The 18,983-nt window shown below is 36.3% G+C and overlaps 1 protein-coding gene across 1 annotated transcript in view; it reads left to right on the top strand.

The window, feature by feature from the left end:
• The first annotated feature begins 308 nt into the window (after positions 1 to 308).
• Positions 309 to 18,983, top strand: part of ACTR3 (actin related protein 3) — a 66,574-nt gene continuing 47,899 nt past the window's right edge. Inside the window, exon 1 of the mRNA XM_031959981.1 lies at positions 309 to 385. Coding sequence (XP_031815841.1) covers positions 342 to 385 — 44 coding nt within the window. The 5' untranslated portion in view covers positions 309 to 341. The remainder of the gene's footprint in view (positions 386 to 18,983) is intronic.

Genomic DNA, 18,983 nt, shown 5'->3' with positions numbered 1-18,983 from the left:
CGAGAAAGGAATAGAGAGGAGAAGTTGTAGAGAGGGAGGGCCGGAGTGGGGCGGGGAGGCGGTCGCGGCGCGTTGGGCGGGGCCTGCCGGCCTGACTGACTGGCTGGGTTGCGGAAGTGGAAGCCGCTGGCCCAGGCTGCTGCCCTCCCTCCGTGCCCGCCCGCCCGCCCGCCGCTGCAGCCGCTTCAGCTTCCTTTCTGCCTCCCGGGAGCGCGAGGCCGGCTCGGCTGTGGATGATTAGATAGCCCCCGCCGCCAGCCCGCCGTCCTCCCCGCATCCAGCACGGACCCGACGGCGGCGGCGGCTGCAGCGAGAGGAGGAGGAGGAGGAGGAGGCGGAAGATGGCGGGACGGCTGCCGGCCTGTGTGGTGGACTGTGGCACCGGGTGAGCGGCAAGGACGGGCCCCCTCGGGGACCGAGCGGCGCCCAAGGGGTGCGGGAGAACTCAGGCAGAGAGGGAAAATGGCGGGGCGAGGGTGTGTGAGAGAGAGAGCGAGGGAGAGGGTGTAGGGGAGGAGATGAATGGCGCGGGGACCTGCCTCCGCCGCGGGTCGGGGTGTCTTGTCACCGGCTCTGCTGGGTTCGAGAGGGGTGGGGCCCCAAAGAGAGGGACCCTCCCTCGGCTCCCTCCGACCTCGCCCTTTTCGGCCCTGGCCAAGTATAGGGGGAGATGGCGGGGGAAGCACCTTTCTGGGGCTCAGGCTCGGGGCTACAAAGGAAAGGTTCTGTGAGGACCCCCACCCCCACTCCGATTTCCTCGGGCTGCTCCTCCCCCACCTTTGCTCGGAAGACCCGGGAACCCCCTTGCTTCTCAAAGCTTGCGGGGAGGGTCTTCTCTCAGATCAAAAGCCCACACCCATTTCTTTCTGGCTCTCTCACCCTCCCTCCTTCTTGAGGAGAGCCTGAAAGGAGGGGTGGGGACCGGAGGAAGAGGACTAGACAGAGGGAAGGGGGGGAAAGACAAGCCCACGTTGTGGGTTTTGCAAGGTTGCTCTGACAAGACTCATGCCCAGGGTGTGGGTTGGGGAAAGGGAGGAATGCGCTTCCTTCATGGGAATTGAGAACAGGGTTTAAGGAGGAAAAAACCAAAACCCAGCGGGAGTGCCCCCCAGCTCCTCAAAACTCGCTTACTAAGCCCTAAATATCCCCCTCTCCCTCCCATCCAATCTGCTGTAGCGTCTCCATTCCCTTTCACGTATTTTGCTAGGGAACCAAGTCACATTTTAATTTAGAGTGAAAGATGTCATGTGTTACTTCTCTTGTCTGAAAGAAAAAAAGTCCCTCAATGAGCAAGCGCGCTGCAACTTCCTTAGTTTTGTCAAAGCCTCTTCCTGCTTTAAATCTTTTATATCCTTATAAGGTAGTTTTCGATTTCAAACCTGAACAAATCTACTAGGTTTTTTTTTTTTAATTAAGCAAGTTTAGATACATGGTAGGATGATTTGCAGGTGTTAGGTGTTTTTATGAAGTAAAATAAAGTGCATCTGTGCCTCAGAAAAAAGTAACTGAGAAAACATTTTATTGAGTATAGTCTTTCTGTTGCAAAATTTTTTTTTTAAAGAGTAGCTCTCAAGGTGATTGTACAAAAAGTGTGGTGAACTTGGAAGTATTTCATTTTCTATTGTGTAGTTTACTGCAATTTGGAATAAAGCTAACCTGGCCAATATATTTGAGAGTTTTTAAAAAGTGGTTTATAAGAACACTTTATATATTAAACATACTTTAGTTTTAATAAGTTGTGGTATCGAAGTAAAATAAAACTTTTTGCTATGTTTGTTTACATATCATGCTTCATAGTTTTCAAAGCACCTTTTTTTCTACTCTAGCAAAGTATTTTTGTCCCCATTTTATAGAAGACAAAACTCAGGCATTTCGGTACAGTGATTTGCAAAAGTTTTGGAGCCTGTAGTAGGCTATTTTGGAGTCATGTCAGTGCAAATTCATTTCTGTTTCCCATTAAATAGTATTTTTAATTTGTCTGACTTGATACCTAATTCCCCATATTATCTTTTGGTTTCTAGTTTTTTTTTCCTCTTCTTTATTCCTAAATGTTTATCCAGTTCCTATATAGAACTACCTGTTACAGTAATAGAAGATATCTTAAACCCTAATGCCCATAAACAGTGTCTGCTATAATTACAGTTTCAGAGATTACACTGTTAGAAGCAGCAGAATTCCTAATACAGGATTCCACTTTCAGAAGGCAAATAGGTAGTTCTGTATCTGAATGTATCTTTTTCTGATAAGATCTTTCATAATGAAAAGTACTATGAGTTTCTATAACATTTCAAATCTTTGAAATAGCTATGATATTTTCAAGTTTGATGTAGTTCTAGAATTTTTGTTATTTTTTGTAATAATTTTTTGGTTATTTTATGCTGGTATAATGAGACTGAAGTTCAGTGTCCTCATGACCCCATTTTTCAACTGTGGGCCTTGAATTTAACCTGTGTGCCTAGCAGAAAGGTCAATTTTTTTTGAATTGCAGAAGCATTTAATTAACATTTAATTTTAAAGAAATGTTTCCATAGAAAACTTATTTATGAACCTGAGTAATTAGAACTAGTTCATATTTATAAATTCTGAAATGTAAAATCAAGACTTCTGACTTAGTGGGATGATAGAATTTAATTTTTGGCAGGAATGTCAGTAGCCATCTCATAGATGCGAAGAATATAACATCTAGCAACTAGTTATTACATTTCTGCTTGAAAACTTTTAGAAGAGGTAAGGTGGAATGATCCATCATTCAGTTCTATCGTCTTCAATCACAACTCGATTTTATTTAAATAATTTTTTGTCGGGGGTGGATTAAGGTACAATTATATTTTCATTATTACTGGAACATCCACATTGAAACTGTCTCCACAAATATGCAATTCTTAAGTGAAACAGTTTTAGAGAGTTGCCCTGCAGTATTTGAGAAGCTGATACAGTAGAAAGAGCCATGATTCTAGAAATGGAGGAGTTGGGTTCAAATTCCATTAAAAAACCATGTTTCATGTCAGAGGTCCTGGCGTCAGATCCTGCTTATGGTACTTAATATCTGCTTGATTTGTGACATATCATTTAATCTGGTAGAATTTGAGAGTTGGGACTTTGAACTGTCTAATCCAAGTTATTCACAAAAGGATTCTCCACATAGTTGACAGGAAATGGTTATTATAACCTCCTTTGTAAGATGAGGAAGAGGGCACTGAACAAAATGGTATCTAAAGGTGGAGAGTCCTAGTTATATGATTCTGTGATCTGTCTATAATCTGGGATGTGTCAAATCCTGTACTTAAATCCAGTTTTTTTTTTTTTTAAATACCAAGGTACATTTTCTAGCTCCCCATACCATATATTATTTATGTGAATATACTGTTTAATAACTAACTGTGTGTCTATATATTATTACTATTTAAAGTTAGCATTGCCTAGTGGAACAAAATGTGGATGTGACTGGATTAAAAGTAATTTACTTAGGTGTCTGACATTGGGACATTTTCCCCTGAGAAGTGGAAAACGTTATTATTTTTACATTTTAATTTACATCTGAGGACAACACTGCTGAAAAGAAACAGAAAACAAGAATTTTGGAGACACTTTTAAAAGGCGTTGCCAAGGGCAAAATTTGCCTGTTTTGTAACATTTTTGCTACTTTTAAAGCCTTTTTTTAAAAAATTAATTTATCCCATCTGATAGAAATAAAACATAATAAATCAAGTCCATCTTTCTATTATGTCATTTGGGCAAAGTTTGAATCAAAAAAGAGGAAAGACACTAATCTTTTTAGAGACTGAGTGTTGGTATCTTAGAATAGAATTAGCAAGATTCAGAAAAGGTCCTAGTTCCAACAAAATACTTTGTCTTTTCTCCCTTCTACCCCCCTTTTTTGAGATTAGGTTTCTCTGTTTCTTCTAGAATGGAAATATAGTAGTCATTCATTGCCTTATCCTACCAGTGACCGTGTTGGAAGCTTTGGTCAATTGAGTTTCTGAATTGGGTTTCACCCGTTCTTAGGCAGTCTGGAGGCTTCCCACTTCTGGGAGTTGATCATATTAGTCAACAGGCATTTATTAAGCACATATGTGGCAGATACTATGCTAAGTGCTGGGGATACAAAGAAAGGCAAATGTAGTTCCTGTTTTTTCCTAGGAGGTTACATTCTAATGTAGAAACAAGACGTAAATAATTATATATATGTGCAAGACTTAGTTTGGCCTTACTGGCATCCTAAATAACAGAGATTACAGACTTGTGCCCACAAGCCCAGCCCCTTATTCTTACCAATTTAAAATTGGGAATTTAAACAGAAGTAACTCTGACCTTCTACATTGAGAAATAATCAGCCAGGGCTCAAACTAGCCTAAAGTTTTATCTAGGACAATAATCATTTTTTTAAACCATCCAGAAAAAAGTTAGATTATTCATCTTGAATAATTTCTGTATTTTTTCATTATAGATTGAAATTAGAATATAAAAGTATTCTTTATGCTAAGAATGATTTTTCTTTTCAATTGTTCAAAGTTTTATTGATAATTAAATTCTTAGAGCTATAGCACATTGTAAAATTTATTTCCTATAGTATTCAAGATTCTCCAACATTTAAGTGAAATGATTTGCTAATTCTTTTGTTTTAGATGCCATCAGTTTTAATAATATACTGTTACTTTTTCCTTTTGTCATGTCATTTTAAAAATTGTGTTAGAATTTTTTTTTTTTCAGTGAATACCAGATAATACCAAAATGCTTATTTCCTTATTGTGGAACTCTTAGTGTTGAATTTTTTTTTTTTTTTTTTTTTGGCTAAACAGTTAAACTTTCCAAATGTAGGATAGGAGCTTATGTACATTTCTGATTAGGGTAAAGCATTAAATAAAAGATCATAAAAACTTTTTTCCTTCTCCTTTGGTTATATTGCCACAGTCATTATATCTACCGTTTATGGCAAACAATTGATGAAGTATGGGTTGCCACAATTTAGGAATTCTGAACAAAGTTTGTCTCACTCATGATACAGATTATTATATTAATATTTATTAATGAATGGTCATGTGCTCGCCTATCCCAAAGGACTGAAATATTTGTTGTCCTTTTTGTTGTCGTCATTAAATGTATCTACTAGTACTTATCTGTACCAATGCTGTTTATAGTAGCTGTTATACCAATTAGGATATAAATAAGTTTACAGTTTTGTCCCCTGCTGTAGGAGCTTATATTCATAGATTCAGGCATTCTTTTTAGTCCTTTATACGTTGATTCTTTTCTCCAACTCTAGGTAAAAAGATTTATTTTAGATTGTATATGTTTAATAAATAAACATTACTACTTTACTCTGGAACCCACTTAAGGAATTCTTTTGCATAGAGGTGTTTTTTTTTTTTAATTTTGGTAGTGATGACTTTTAGATTGCAATTGTGCCACTTTATCAAAACATAATATTTTAAAGTGTTTGATGCTGCTTTTTGGGACTTGATACTTCTTTAGAATTCAGTTATATAAGTAACTTGGTAATTGTAAATCATGCAAAAACGATATGCTTGTAAAAGCTAGCAAAAATGGCATTAATTGTACAGTTGAATTGAGTCTTTGCTCTATTCTTAATACTGCTAATTGCTCTGAAGAGTTAAAATGTATCTAATAACATTTTTCTCATAAAATTATGATCCTAATGGGAAAGTAAAACATACATATAATGCTATATGAGAAAGTGTCTCTTGCTGAAATATATACTACAGATAAGTATTATAGAGATTAGTTAGGAGAACTAAGGTGATATATTTAGGCAAGACTTCCTGATAGGGGAGGGATTTGAGTTGAGCCTTGAAGCATTTGGATACTTATAAATTTCTGGGAAAATTGTGAACAAAGATTAAGAAGGTAGGAAAGAGTTGATGTGCCCCTGAAGAGATCAGTTGACATGAGTATATATATATATATATATATGTTATTGACAGCTAGGATATTGAAGACCTTGGTTTTGAGGCTGAACATTTGAGTTTGATCATGTGATGTCTTCATAAGTACTGGAGAGAACAATTGACATTATGAAAGTGGGATTTAAAAAAGATTAGTATGTCAAAAGTGTAGGATAGGTTGGGACTGGAGGGGGAGAGACTTAGATATTAACAGATATTAATTAGATATTAACATAACTTAGATATTTTAGAGAGACTAGAGAAGAAAGGACAAGGTAATATGGTAGAATAAGAAATAGAAAAGGAGTAAATCTGGGAGAAAATTTAAAGCTAAAATGGTAAAAAGAATTTTCTGACTTTCAAAATCAGGAAGTGAGGCTTCATCACAGAAGATCCCAAGATGGAGAGGTTGGGTAGAATAGCTAGGTGGAATAGCTAGCAGAATGAAGGAATCTGAGAAACAAATTATAAATTTTGTGATCCTTTGTAAAAGAGACCCTGAATGAAGGTTTAGGTTTACTGATAGCCTAATGCTTCCTCTCCAGTCCTAGCTGAGCCTGAATTTCCAATCTATCTACCAGAAGAAATAAGAAGTCTAGGAATTTGGAAGATAAAAGGAATGTGCTTTCCCTGTTGGATTCAGTGTTGGTAGCCTACTCAATATAGAGAAGCTAGGCACCAATTTTTGTTGTTGTTCCAGTGACTAGCAGAGGTAGAAATACAGTAGACTCATTAAAAACAAGAATCTTTTATAATAAAAAGTATTTTGAAAGTGTCTTGTAGAACAGTTATAAAAGATTTCAATTCCTTGAAAGTTCAGAAATGACATTATTGAAATAGAGTATAATTAGAAGCATATATTGAGACAAGAATAAATTCCCTTAATAAAGCAATTAAAGTGAGAAGCAGTGAAATTTCTGGATTGTCTGTTTTATGAATTGTTACTTTATAACATAATTGAGTGGATCTTTGATCTCACATGTTTACTTTCTCCAGTAATGTAGACTGCAACTTATCTTAAATGATTTTTGTCTGTGTCTTATAGAGGATCTGCTCTAGATCATTTAATAGACCATAAGTACCAGTGACCTAATTAGGTTGAATATCTGTTATTGTTTGGCTAGCTTTTCAACCTACTTTTAAAATCACTTTTTCTGGATAGTTTTGTGATACTTTTTATGTACAAACCACTGCAATATGCTGTAACCAAGTGAAATCCACCATATGTCATCTCTCCATAGCTTTTTGGGTCACCTCACATTTTCTTCAGAATCTGTGGTATGCCTTCTTTGAAATTTGAAATTACAGATTTTGCCTTGGGAAGCATTTTGTCTCAAGTTTCTCCCCATTCTAATCCATCCTCTACTCAAATTGTTTAGGCTGACCATGTCATCTTTCTCTTACAGTAGCATCAAATATAAAAACATCTCTTGACATTTATAACTCGTGTTAAACTGACTTCTTTCTACCTTTCCACTAGTTTATACTTATTCTTCACATAGACCCATCTTCTGTCTTTTGTGCCTTGGCACATCTTGTTCCCTTTGCCTGGAATTCCTTCCCTCCTTACATACTCCTCTTCTTTGATTTCCTTCAATTTCTAGCTCAAATCCCATCTTCTGTAGGAAGCTTTTCTGTATCCCCTCAGTTGCTGCATCCTTCCCTTCTGAGATTTTTCACCATCTATTTTTATATATTTAACTATTTATATATTGTTTCTCCCATTAGAATATGAGTTGCTTTAAGGGAAAGGGCCGTTCTTGCCTTTGTATTCTCAATGCTTAATACAGTGCCTGGTACATAGTGTTTTAAAAATGTTTTTTGATTGTATAGTATTTTCAGTGATAAAAAAAAATCAATTTCCCAGATGTATTTCTGCTTGCTTTTTTAATCTTTTATTTAATTATCCATTGGCCCATTCCTTATCTTTTTTTTTTTTTTTTTTTTGCTGAGGCAATTGGGTTTAAGTGACTCCAGGGTCACACAGCTAGGAAGTGTTAAGTGTCTGATGCCAGATTTGAACTCAGGTCCTCCTGACTTCAGGGCTGGTGCTCTATTCAGGGAGTCACCTAGCTGCCCCCATTCCTTATCTTTCTATGGTGATAGACTGACTCATTGGATTGCCTGTGCAGCTGAATATCTGGGCAGTAAGCAGCTCCTTCTCAATCTCCTTTGTGGGATTTTCATTCAGATTACTATTTCCATTCTAAAGTATCCCACAGGGTTCTAACCAGGGCGTTTTTTCTCTTCTTCCTGTATACTATTTCATTTGATTATATCATTCGTTTTATGCATTAAATTTTCATCTCTAAATTGATGTTTTGCAAATCTACCTATTGTGCCTAACCAATCTCACAATTTCACCTACATTTCAGACTTGAATTGGATGTTCAGCAGACATCTTAAACTCGACTTGTCTAAAACAAGATTTTATTTTCTCCTTTTAAACCCTTACCCTTTTCAAGCTTCCCAATAACTGTGGAGGGCATCAACATCTTCCTATTCCCTAAAGCCCAAAACTTAGGTTTCATCCTTGATTCTTCACTATCTTCCCTCCAAAAAACAAACAAAAACAACTGTCATTTTCAGGACCAAATTCAAAATGATGTTTGTCAAAGCCCTTCAAATCTTCTACTTTTCTAGTCTTACAGCTATTCCTCACCTTGTACTATTTTTTTTTTTTAATGTTAAACATGGTAAAAATATATGTAAATCAAATACAGGGAAATTATATAATTATCTTGTTGCACAAGAAAAATCTGATGAAAAAGGAGAAAAATGAGAATGAAAATAAAATTCAAGCAAACAGCAATAAAAGAAGTGAAAATGCTATGTTGTGATCCACACTTGGTTCCCATAATCCTCTCTATGGGTATAGGTGGCTCGCTTTATCACAAGATCATTGGAACTGGCTTGAATCATCTCATTGTTGAGAAAAGCCAATCAGAATTGATCATTGCTGTTGACATGTACAGTGATCTGGTTTTGCTTATTTCACTCTGCATCAGTTCACATAAGTCTCTCCAGGCCTTTCTGAAATTATCCTGAAGATCGTTTCTGTAATGGGCTGAAACTGAATTGATGCCATGAGTTCCGAGCACTTAAGGCTAATTACCAATTGGACAATATTTTATTAGCATATGCTTGGAGAAAGAATGGCCCTGCCCACTACTCTGTGCAGAGTTGATCTGTTGGCATATAGGGAGATTGAGGCAGGATTTAGAGGGTGGAGTAGGACGAGCCACCTGGTAGGGGAGAAGAGAGAGGAGATTCCTGTGTCCATGAGCTCTCTTCTCCCTTTGATAAAGAATAAAAGTCAAGGACTTTTGCTGATCCTGTCTCCTGCTGATTGTAAAGTATCCAGGATGCTAACGCGGTCTTCACAGTTTCTTATAGAACAATAATATTCCATAACATTCATATACCATCATTTATTCAGCCATTCTCCAACTGATGGGCCTCCACTCAGTTTCCAGTTTCTTGCCATTACAAAAAGGGCTTACAATGATGGGGTGAAATTTTGTCCCCTTTAATCTGTAAAATAATCACTCGGCCCTTTTGGGCTCCCAACTCCATAGAGTCTATGAGAGAGCCTATGTCCCAGGCTGGGCATTTCTAAGGCAAATCAGCCCCCTCCCTGTACCTTCCACCCCCTTTCCCCCCCAATCCACTGCCCTTGATCTTTTGGATATGGGATCCCCATTCTGGAAGCCTTCAAAATGATTTTCATTCATTTGGGAGACCTGGGTCTGATTCGGAGTGGCTTGAAACTCCAAGTATCTAGGCCTGGGGGCATTGGCTTTCCCCCTTCCTTCCTTCTTACCTTTCCCCCCCATTCCCTTTCTTCTTCCCTCTTTTTCTCCCTCCCTCCCTTTTTATTTACAGAACATATGCATAGGTAAATTTTCAGCACTGACCCTTGCAAAACCTTATATTCCAACTTTTTCCATTCCCCCCCCCACCCCCTCTCCTAGATGACAGGTAGTCCAATACATGTTAAATATGTTAAAGTATATATTAAATCAATTATATGGATTTATATTTATATTTTTATGTGTTATATATTTATAGTTATCTTGCTGCACAAGAAAAATCGGATCTAGAAAGAAAGAAAAAAAACCTGAGAAGGAAAACAAAAATGCTAGCAAACAATAACAGAAAGAAGTGGAAATGCTATGTTGTGGTCCACACTCATTTCTGGAACATAGTTCTCTTTCTGGGTATAGCTGATTCTCTTCATTATTGAACTATTGGAACTGGTTTGAATCATCTCATTGTTGAAGAGAACCATATCCATCAGAGTTGATCATGGTATAATCTTGTTGTTGCCATGTTCATTTCAGTTAGCATCTCTTCATGTAAGTCTCTCCAAGCCTCTCTGAAATCATCCTGCTGGTCATTTCTTACAGAGCAATAATATTCCATAACATTTATATACCACAATTTATTCAGCCATTCTCCAATTGAAGGGCATCCGTTCAATTTTCAGTTTCTATCCACTACAAAAAGGGCTGATTGGCTTTCTTTCCAACTGTAAGTTTTAGCCTCAGACTTCTATAAAAGACAATTCTAAACTCCTTATTTTTGCAGAAGTCCGGAGTAGGGCTTAGCTGCCTAACAGGACTCTTGCCTGTGAAGCCATTCTCTTCTCAGTGCCAATAACTTCCTTTTTTGCCACTAATATTTTGGATTCATGAAGTCTTTCACACTGAACCTGCTCTGACCAGAAGGGGATTCCCACCACTCTCTGCACGGCCACTAGAACAGCATCATTGCTACAAATATTTTTGTACATGTGAGTTCTTTTCTCTTTATTATGATCTCTTTGGGATACAGGCCCAGTAGAGACACTGCTAGATCAAAGGATATGCACAGTTTGATAGCCCTTTGAATATAGTTCCAAATTGTTCTCCAAAATGGTTGGATTTGTTCACAATTCCACCAACAATGCATTAGTATCCCAGTTTTCCCACATCCCCTCCAACATTTGGCATTATATTTTCCTATCATCTTAGTCAATCTGAGGTGTGTAGTGGTACCTCAGAATTGTCTTAATTTGTATTTCTCTGGTCAATGGTTATTTAGAACATCTTTTCATATGATTAGAGATGGTTTCAATTTCTTCATTTGAAAATTGTCTGTTCATATCCTTCGTCATATACTATTCTTCAAACTGGCCTCCTTACTGGTCCATGACCTTACATCTCTTGGCTCAAGGCATTTTCTCTGATTGTCCCCCATGACTAGAATGCTTTTCCTCATTTCTACTTACTGGCTTCCCTGGTTTCTCTGAAGTCTCAGTTAAAATTCCATATTTCCCAATCCTTATTTCTAGTGCTTTCCCACTCCAAATGATTTCATATTTATCCTGTATATACCTTTTTGCTTGTTGCTGCCCCCAGTAGATTGTGAACTCTTTAGGGCAAAGGCTATCTTTTTTCTTTTGTATTCCTAGCAATTAGCACAATGCTTGGAACATAGTGGACACTTAAATGTTTATTGATTGACCATTTGATTTTTCTTGAATGAATTGTTAATTATTTCTTTTGAATGACAAGTATAATGAGATGTTTCTCCAATATGCCAATGGAATGTTGTAGTGGTAAATGGGGAGAGAATAAAGTTTGCGTGAAACATAAAGCACTTGTAACATGCAGAGGCTCACAGGATGGAGCTAGAATGCTGAACTCAGGGAATGGCAAGACAATGGCTTTGGAATGGTATATTAAGGAGAGTGATATGAAATAAGCCTTGAAAAGTAAATTACAGTTAGATTGTGAAGGCTTAAATTTTTTTTTATGTGCCTTACCTTCTTTTTTTATTTTTATTTTCCTCAGTTACACATAAAAACATGTAACCATAAAAGAAAAACCACAAAAGAAAAAAAAGAAAAAAAGAAAAAAGAAAAAAGGAAAAAAAAATGAACATAGCATGTGTTGTTCCATATTCATTCTCTATAATTCTATCTAGATGTGGGTGTCAATTTCCTTTTTTTTTTTTTTTTTTTTTTTTTTTTTTAAATTATAGCGTTTTATTTACAAAACATATGCATGGGTAGTTTTTCAACACTGACCTTTGCAAAATCTTATATTCCAAATTTTCCCCTCCTTCCCCCACCCCCTCCTCTAGATGGCAGGTAGTCCAATACATGTTAAATATATTAAAGTATATGTTAAATACAGTATATGTATATATATTAATACAGTTATCTTGCTGCTCAAGAAAGATCGGGTCTAGAAAGAAGGTAAAAAAAATCTGAGAAGGAAAACAAAAATGTAAGCAAACAATAATAGAAAGAGTGGAGATGCTATGTTGTGGTCCACACTTATTTCCTGTAGTTCTCTCACTGGGTGTAGTTGATTCTCTTCATCACTGAACAATTGGAACTGATTTGGATCATCTCATTGTTGAAGAGAGCCATTATCATATAGTTGTTGTTGAAGTGTATAAATAATGATCTCTTGGTTCTGTTCATTTCACATAGCATCTCTTCATGTAAGTCTCTTCAAGCCTCTCTGAAATCATCCTGCTGGTCATTTCTTACAGAACAATAATATTCCATAACATTCATATACCATGATTTATTCAGTCATTCTCCAATTGATGGACATCCATTCAATTTCCAGCTTCTAGCCACTACAAAAAGGGCTGCCACAAACATGAGTCTCTTTCCTTTCTTTAAGATCTCTTTGGGATATAGGGAGGGCTTTAAATATTAAACAGGATTTTTTTATGTTATTCTAGAGGCAGTGGGAACTTATCGAGCAGGAGAATGGCTAGATCTCATGTGCTTTAGGTAGAATATTTTTGTTTCTGTGTGAAGGAGATATCTGACAGAGTTAAGAATGAGAGCAAGGAGTTCATTTTAGGAGGTGGTTGTGATAGGGCAGCTATGAATACTTGAACTAGAGTGGTGGCAACTTGAACAGAGAAAGAAGAGCAGATATATTATGGAGATGGGAGCTATAAGATTTGACTACTCATGTACATGTGTTGTGTGAGCGAGAGGGAAAATACTTTTTTCATACTTTAGGATATAGGACTTACTGTGCAATTTAATTCATTAAATATTGCAAGTATCAATTCTGCACAGACTTGTAGAGAGATAAATAACAATAGAGCCCCCCCGTCATCAAGGTTGGGAGAACATGGCACCTAATAGGCGCTTTACAAATATTCCATAGTAGAGAGAGGATATCGAAGTTTGTGGAAGGCAAGATAATTCTCTAGTTGGAGAGAAGGGGGTTAAAACTTTGATTTCATTTATCCATGAAACTTTATGTAATATCATAAAATTAAGGGTTCAGTAAATTTAATGCTATAAGACTCTTTTCCTGCCAATTTAAGTAATAGAGTTTAAGTAATACAATCACAGATTATAGTAAATATGGGAAAATGTTTTATATTTTTCCTAACAATGAACTTTATAATGCATCTGGCATAGTAAAAGGTGTATAAAATTTGTATGCTATATATAAATTGTGAACCTTGGTTCAGTAAATTAGAGATATGACTAGTAGCTAATAGACTAAAAAACTCTCAGAGCTGAAAGGAATCCCATATTATTTCCAGTCTTGTTTTCCAGATGAAACAAAGCATAGAAATAAAATCCATTTTAGTATAATTTCTTCAAGACAACTTTGGTTTAATATCAATTTATTAAGTTTTTATTTTAAACATTTGTGCCTCTTTTTAATAAACTTTTCATCACTTATAGTTAAAATTTTTGCTTAGGTAGTTGGTACTATTTATAGTTAGAAAAAGGAAGCGTGGTTGAAACTCAGCATAGTACATTTGAAATTCTGTATTATATATCTGTTGTAAAACAGAAATGTAGTGTATGGTACAAATAAAAAATGAATATTGAACTCTTAGAAGACTTAGTAATAAGAAATAAAATGTTTTATGGATTCCAGGAAAACTACTTTAAAATAAACATGATTTTGAACAAATGTATTTAGCTCAAGGATTTAAATTGCACCATTTAAAAAAAGACTGGAATCTTGTCACCTTATACATTTGTTAATTGGCAATGTTAAATGAATAGGAGCATTTTTCAACATATAGTATGAAAATTTCAAGTGACATGACTTTTATTTGTAGCTCTTTTAGGTATTCTTAACAACATCTAAAATTGTAGGCCAAGTGTATAATGAGTGACAACCCATCTTGAATAATTAGTTTTAATGATCTCATTATCTTTAGACCCAGTTTTAGTACAAATATAGAACATGAAGGTAGCCGGCTTACGATTAGGTTAGTTTTTATTAATTTTGATCTCCTGAGTTGTTAGGGTCGTTTTGCCAATTTGAATACCAAGAAGTTATTTTACAACTAAATGTTAAATTGATCATTGCTGATTGTTAATATTACAATATTAACTATGCATATATAATGAAGGATATTGATACATAGTTTGAAGAAAATTGACATCTTTAATTTTGATCTGAATTTTTTTTTTTTTATCTCTGATAGACATTCTCAAACAAAAAAGTTTATAAAGACAAAATGATATTGACTAATAAATACTTCAATTCTTTAAGGCTATACAGTTTTGTCAGTTTTTTTTTTTATAGCACTTGTTGAATCTCCTTTATTAATTACTATATGGTTTTATTGCTTTGGACAAAAAATAAAGAATCTATTGGGTGAAACTAGAGATGAGTAGGATTATTTCTGTTTTGGGGTCCTGGAATATTGTGTGGTTGTGGTGAGGAGAGTATGATATTGGTTTGCAGTGTGCCTCATTTTATTATGAGGGACTTCAATTTTTTCCTTACATTTTTTTCTCACTCTTCCATAGACTTTGGATCTCTTAAGGTTGTTGTAATGACTATAGTGTCAATAATCTATTAGAGACATGAGAAATTTAATCATGCTTAGTCATGGAATTTAGGATGATTAATTTAAAAAAAGTAGTTGAATGGGATTATTACTAGGTCTTCCTGGAGTATATTAATCATTTTTCATTTGCATCATAACAATATTCTTCTTCATTACAACAGATGCATAATACAGAATTTCAAATGTATTGCATTGGACTTGATCTGAGATTTACAAGTAACCTTTTAAAATGTAAATTCCTTAAAGTGAACTTTAAATGGTTCTTCTGAAATCATAGCATAGATTCTCTGGATACTCTTATTTTTGAGATCTGTTAGATAGCTAAGAAGTCAAATGTGAAAAGAAAGAAGAGCATTGTTTTCCTTTTCCAAGAGAATCTGCCCCTATGATTTCAGACTAGAGAAAAAATAGAGTAGTATAAATTAGGTTGAAGTTGAAATCTTGAGATCTTGAGTTTAAATCCCACCTTTTCTTGCAAGACTTTGGGCAAGTCACTTAACTTCTCTAGGGATGAGATTCTTCATCTAGTGGTTGAAGCCTTTAAGGTCCATTCTAGTTGTGAATTTATGATTCTTTGGTTAATTTGAAAATGTCCATACTTTTCATTTTTATTTTTCAAAGGTGGTATTTTCACTGATACATAAGTTTTTGGATATGGGTGATAGAATTGCAAATAATTTTTTTTCTGGTTTATATTGAAAATAGAATTTATAGGCAATTACCAGGGATTTCTGGGTCACAAGATCAAATAACATAGAGATCAGACAATTTCTTGGAATCTTGGGACTTTTGAAATTAGGAATTTACATAAAAGATAAAGCAATTTTAACATTATAGGGCACCAAATATACTAATGAGGTACAGGAAGTTAGTACCTTAAAAGTACTAATAAATAGACTCTTGCCTTTTGCTGAAAGTCAAGGGGATTGGGAGGAGACAGCAACTTCTTTTAATGGTCTAGAGAAATCTGGAGGAGGAAAAAAAATATAGGAGAGAGGAACAACTCAAGAAGAGCTCTGTGTGTTGGGGGTAGAGGTTCCTAAATTTTCTTTTATAGTCAAAAGCATTAATTAAGCATCTGTTATGTAATAGACATTGTTCTAAGCACTGAAGTTGCAAGGACCACATTTAAACAAATTCTAAGGGAGGAAATAACATATATAGGGATGTATAAGATTCAACTTTACTGGATAGAGACATCCCTGTGAACACTGGACTTAAACTTAGGAAACTTTAACATTCTTGTCTCGGTCACTTGCTGGCTATTGGATCTTCCTGGGCCTCAGTCTCATTTCCCTCATCTGTCAAATGACAAGAATACCACCTGCCTTATATAGTCATTATGAGGAGCAAATAAAGTAATAAATGAAATGTACATTACAAACCTTAAAACACCATGTAAATGTTATTATTTCATTATTTTTGTATAACTTTAGTGGAGAAATGTTTGGAGTGGAGGGAAACTCAGAACGAGGAAAAACTATTAAAAAAAAAAGACTTCAAAAAGGATGATTTTTGAGATGAATTTTAAGGGAACCAAGGGATTCTGGAACAGAGAGTATACGAAGAGAGAGTATACTGTCCATGGACAGCCAGATCAAAATCACAAGAAAGCATGTGAAGAATAGCAGGTAAACCAGTAAGGCCAAATTGTAGAGTATGTGGAGGGGAGTAATGTGTAAGAAGATTGGAAAGTTAGGAGCCAGGTTGTGAAGAACTTTCAAATGCCAAATAGGCGTTTATATTTGATTTTAAAGGTGATAGAGAGCCATTGGAGTTGGAGGGACAGGATGTTGTCTGGCCTGTGCTTTGAGAAAATTTGCTTTGGTAATACTGTGGAAGATGGATTAGAATGGGAGAGACCTCTTGGAAGGAGATTGTTAGGGGGTAATGCAGTATTCCAGGGCCTTAACTAAAATGATGGCTATATAAGGGAATGAATTACAAAGTGTTTATTAAACTCTTAATCCTTTGAAAGCTAAGTGTTAGGGGTGCAGATAGAAAAGCAAGACAGTCTTTATTTTCAGGAGTTCACATTCTAATAGAAATCTAACATATATGGACCGTTTTTATCTTTAAGTTAGATGGAAAATTTCATTGTCCTTCTTGTGCAGAGGCAAAGCAGATAGTAATGACTTTTTAAATGCCATTTCTACTGATGAAATCATATCACTTTCTGATGTTCAAACATTTGACAGGGCCATCTACTGTATTTGCATGAACTTTTCTAAGTCTAATGCATCTATAGGAGCATTTGCCAAGTTATGTCTCCACAGAGGTTGCTTCCCAGGATGATGGACTGAGACCTGGGCTGAAAGCAGGGCTCCTAAGTTCAAAGTCTGAGGTGCATCTTGTTCAAGCAGAGATGTCAAATTGGTGATGGTAGGTTGAGTTGCTTGGCACATAGTGCTCCATTCTTATCCAGTTCCCAACTCCACATCCATGGGAGCCTTACCTGTAAGTGGCTGTTGGGGGGTGGTGAGGGGAGGAACATGGTTCACTTCTCCACAAGAATTGCTATTCAGGATGATGATTATGAGAGGACTGGAAGCAAAGTGGTAGTCTTAAGCATGCTACGACTTCCTGAGCTTTTGAGTTTATCTGCCTTTTGGTGGCAGTTGGTCAGTAGTTGTTGCTAATGGGGAGTGGAGAGACTAGTGTGTTTCTGAGAGGTGTGGAGAAAAAATTCACAAGATTTGGCAAATGATTGAATATATGAGGTAATGGAGTCAATCTTCTGGAGAAGACGAGAAGTAAATGGTGTTAAAGGTACAAGTAGGAAGAGGTTGGTCTTGGTAGTATGAATTATCTTTTCAGAGATTGAAAACGTTTGGTAGTAGGGTACTGGTATCAAGAAAATGGTGGGGGAGGAAGTTTCAGTGAAATGGTCTCAGTTTTTTCTGTGAGCTAAGTAAGGTCTTTAGCTAAGAAGGTAGAGGGAGGGAATACAATAGGAAATTTGAGGAGAAAAGATGTTTAGAAAAGCCACTTTAATAAATGGGATTAAAGATTAGTTAGGGAAGAGGATTACCTTTCAGTTAAGAGAGCACAGTGGACACTACATAACAAATTTGGAGTGGATTCAGTTATGGCTTTGACTTCTTTCAGCTCTTAATAAGAGCATGTAATCTAGTGTCAGTTGGGTAGAGAATGATTTGTAAAAGGACAGTAAGGAAGAGTAAAAGGATTAGATTAGAGAATGGTGTTGATTTGTGCTGGTTTACCAAGAGTTCAAGATTGCAAAGAATAGAGTGTAGCCAGGAGCAAAGCAAAGCCTTGGAAAGGATCCTGGGATGGAGGGATAGATCAGAATGAGTAGAGAAAGTAGAATTTTTTTCCCTCAATATTTTATTTTTCTAAATATATGTAAAGATAGTTTTTAACATTCAGTTTTGTAAGACTTGCCTTCCAATTTTTTTTCTTCCTTCTTTACTTCCACTCCCCTCCCCAAGATAACAAGCAGTCCAATACAGGTCAAAAATGTGCAGTCCTTTCAAACATATTCCCAAGTTTTTCATTTGTGCAAGAAATATCTGGGGGGGGGGGGGGAACCCATGAAAATGGAAAAAACAAAAAGGTGAAAATACTATGCTTTGATCCACATTTAGTCTCTTTAGTTCTTTCTCTGGATGCAGATGGCATTTACCATCTCAAGTCATTGCCTTGAATTACTGCATTGTTGAGAAAAGCCAAGTTCATCCCTGTTGATCATCACATAATCTTGTTACTGTGTACAATGTTCTCCAGGTTCTGTTCACTTCACTCAGCATCAGTTCATGCCTTTCCAGGCTTTTCTGAAAGGAGCCTGCTCATTATTTCTTACAGAACAATAGTTCATCCCATTCATATATCAGTCATTCCCCAACTGATCCACCCAGTTTTCAGTTCTTGCCACTACAAAAAGAGCTGCTACAAACATTTTTTGTACATGTGGGTCCTTTTCCCTCTTTTAGGTTCTCTTTGGGATACAGACCCAGTAGTGATGATGAAGTTAGTGGCAGTCAGAGAGTTGTTAAAATCCCCTTATGATCGGTGCACAGGTTCTTCAGGAAAGAATTCATGAAACTCAAAATATTAATTGGCAAAAATGGAAGTTTATTGTTGAACAGGAAGCCAGTTTCTCTAAGAGACTGACTTTTTTTAGTAGCCAAGTCCTGTTAGGGAAATGGAGGCTGACACTGAAAAGAGAAAGTGTTCTCATTGGGCAGGATCCTAGAAGCAGAGCAAGCTGCTTTG

The sequence above is a fragment of the Sarcophilus harrisii genome, chromosome 3, assembly GCF_902635505.1.
Source record: "Sarcophilus harrisii chromosome 3, mSarHar1.11, whole genome shotgun sequence".
Lineage (NCBI taxonomy): Eukaryota > Metazoa > Chordata > Mammalia > Dasyuromorphia > Dasyuridae > Sarcophilus > Sarcophilus harrisii.
The sequence above is the reverse complement of the archived record's forward strand: the minus strand, read 5'-3'. Positions and strand labels throughout refer to the sequence as shown.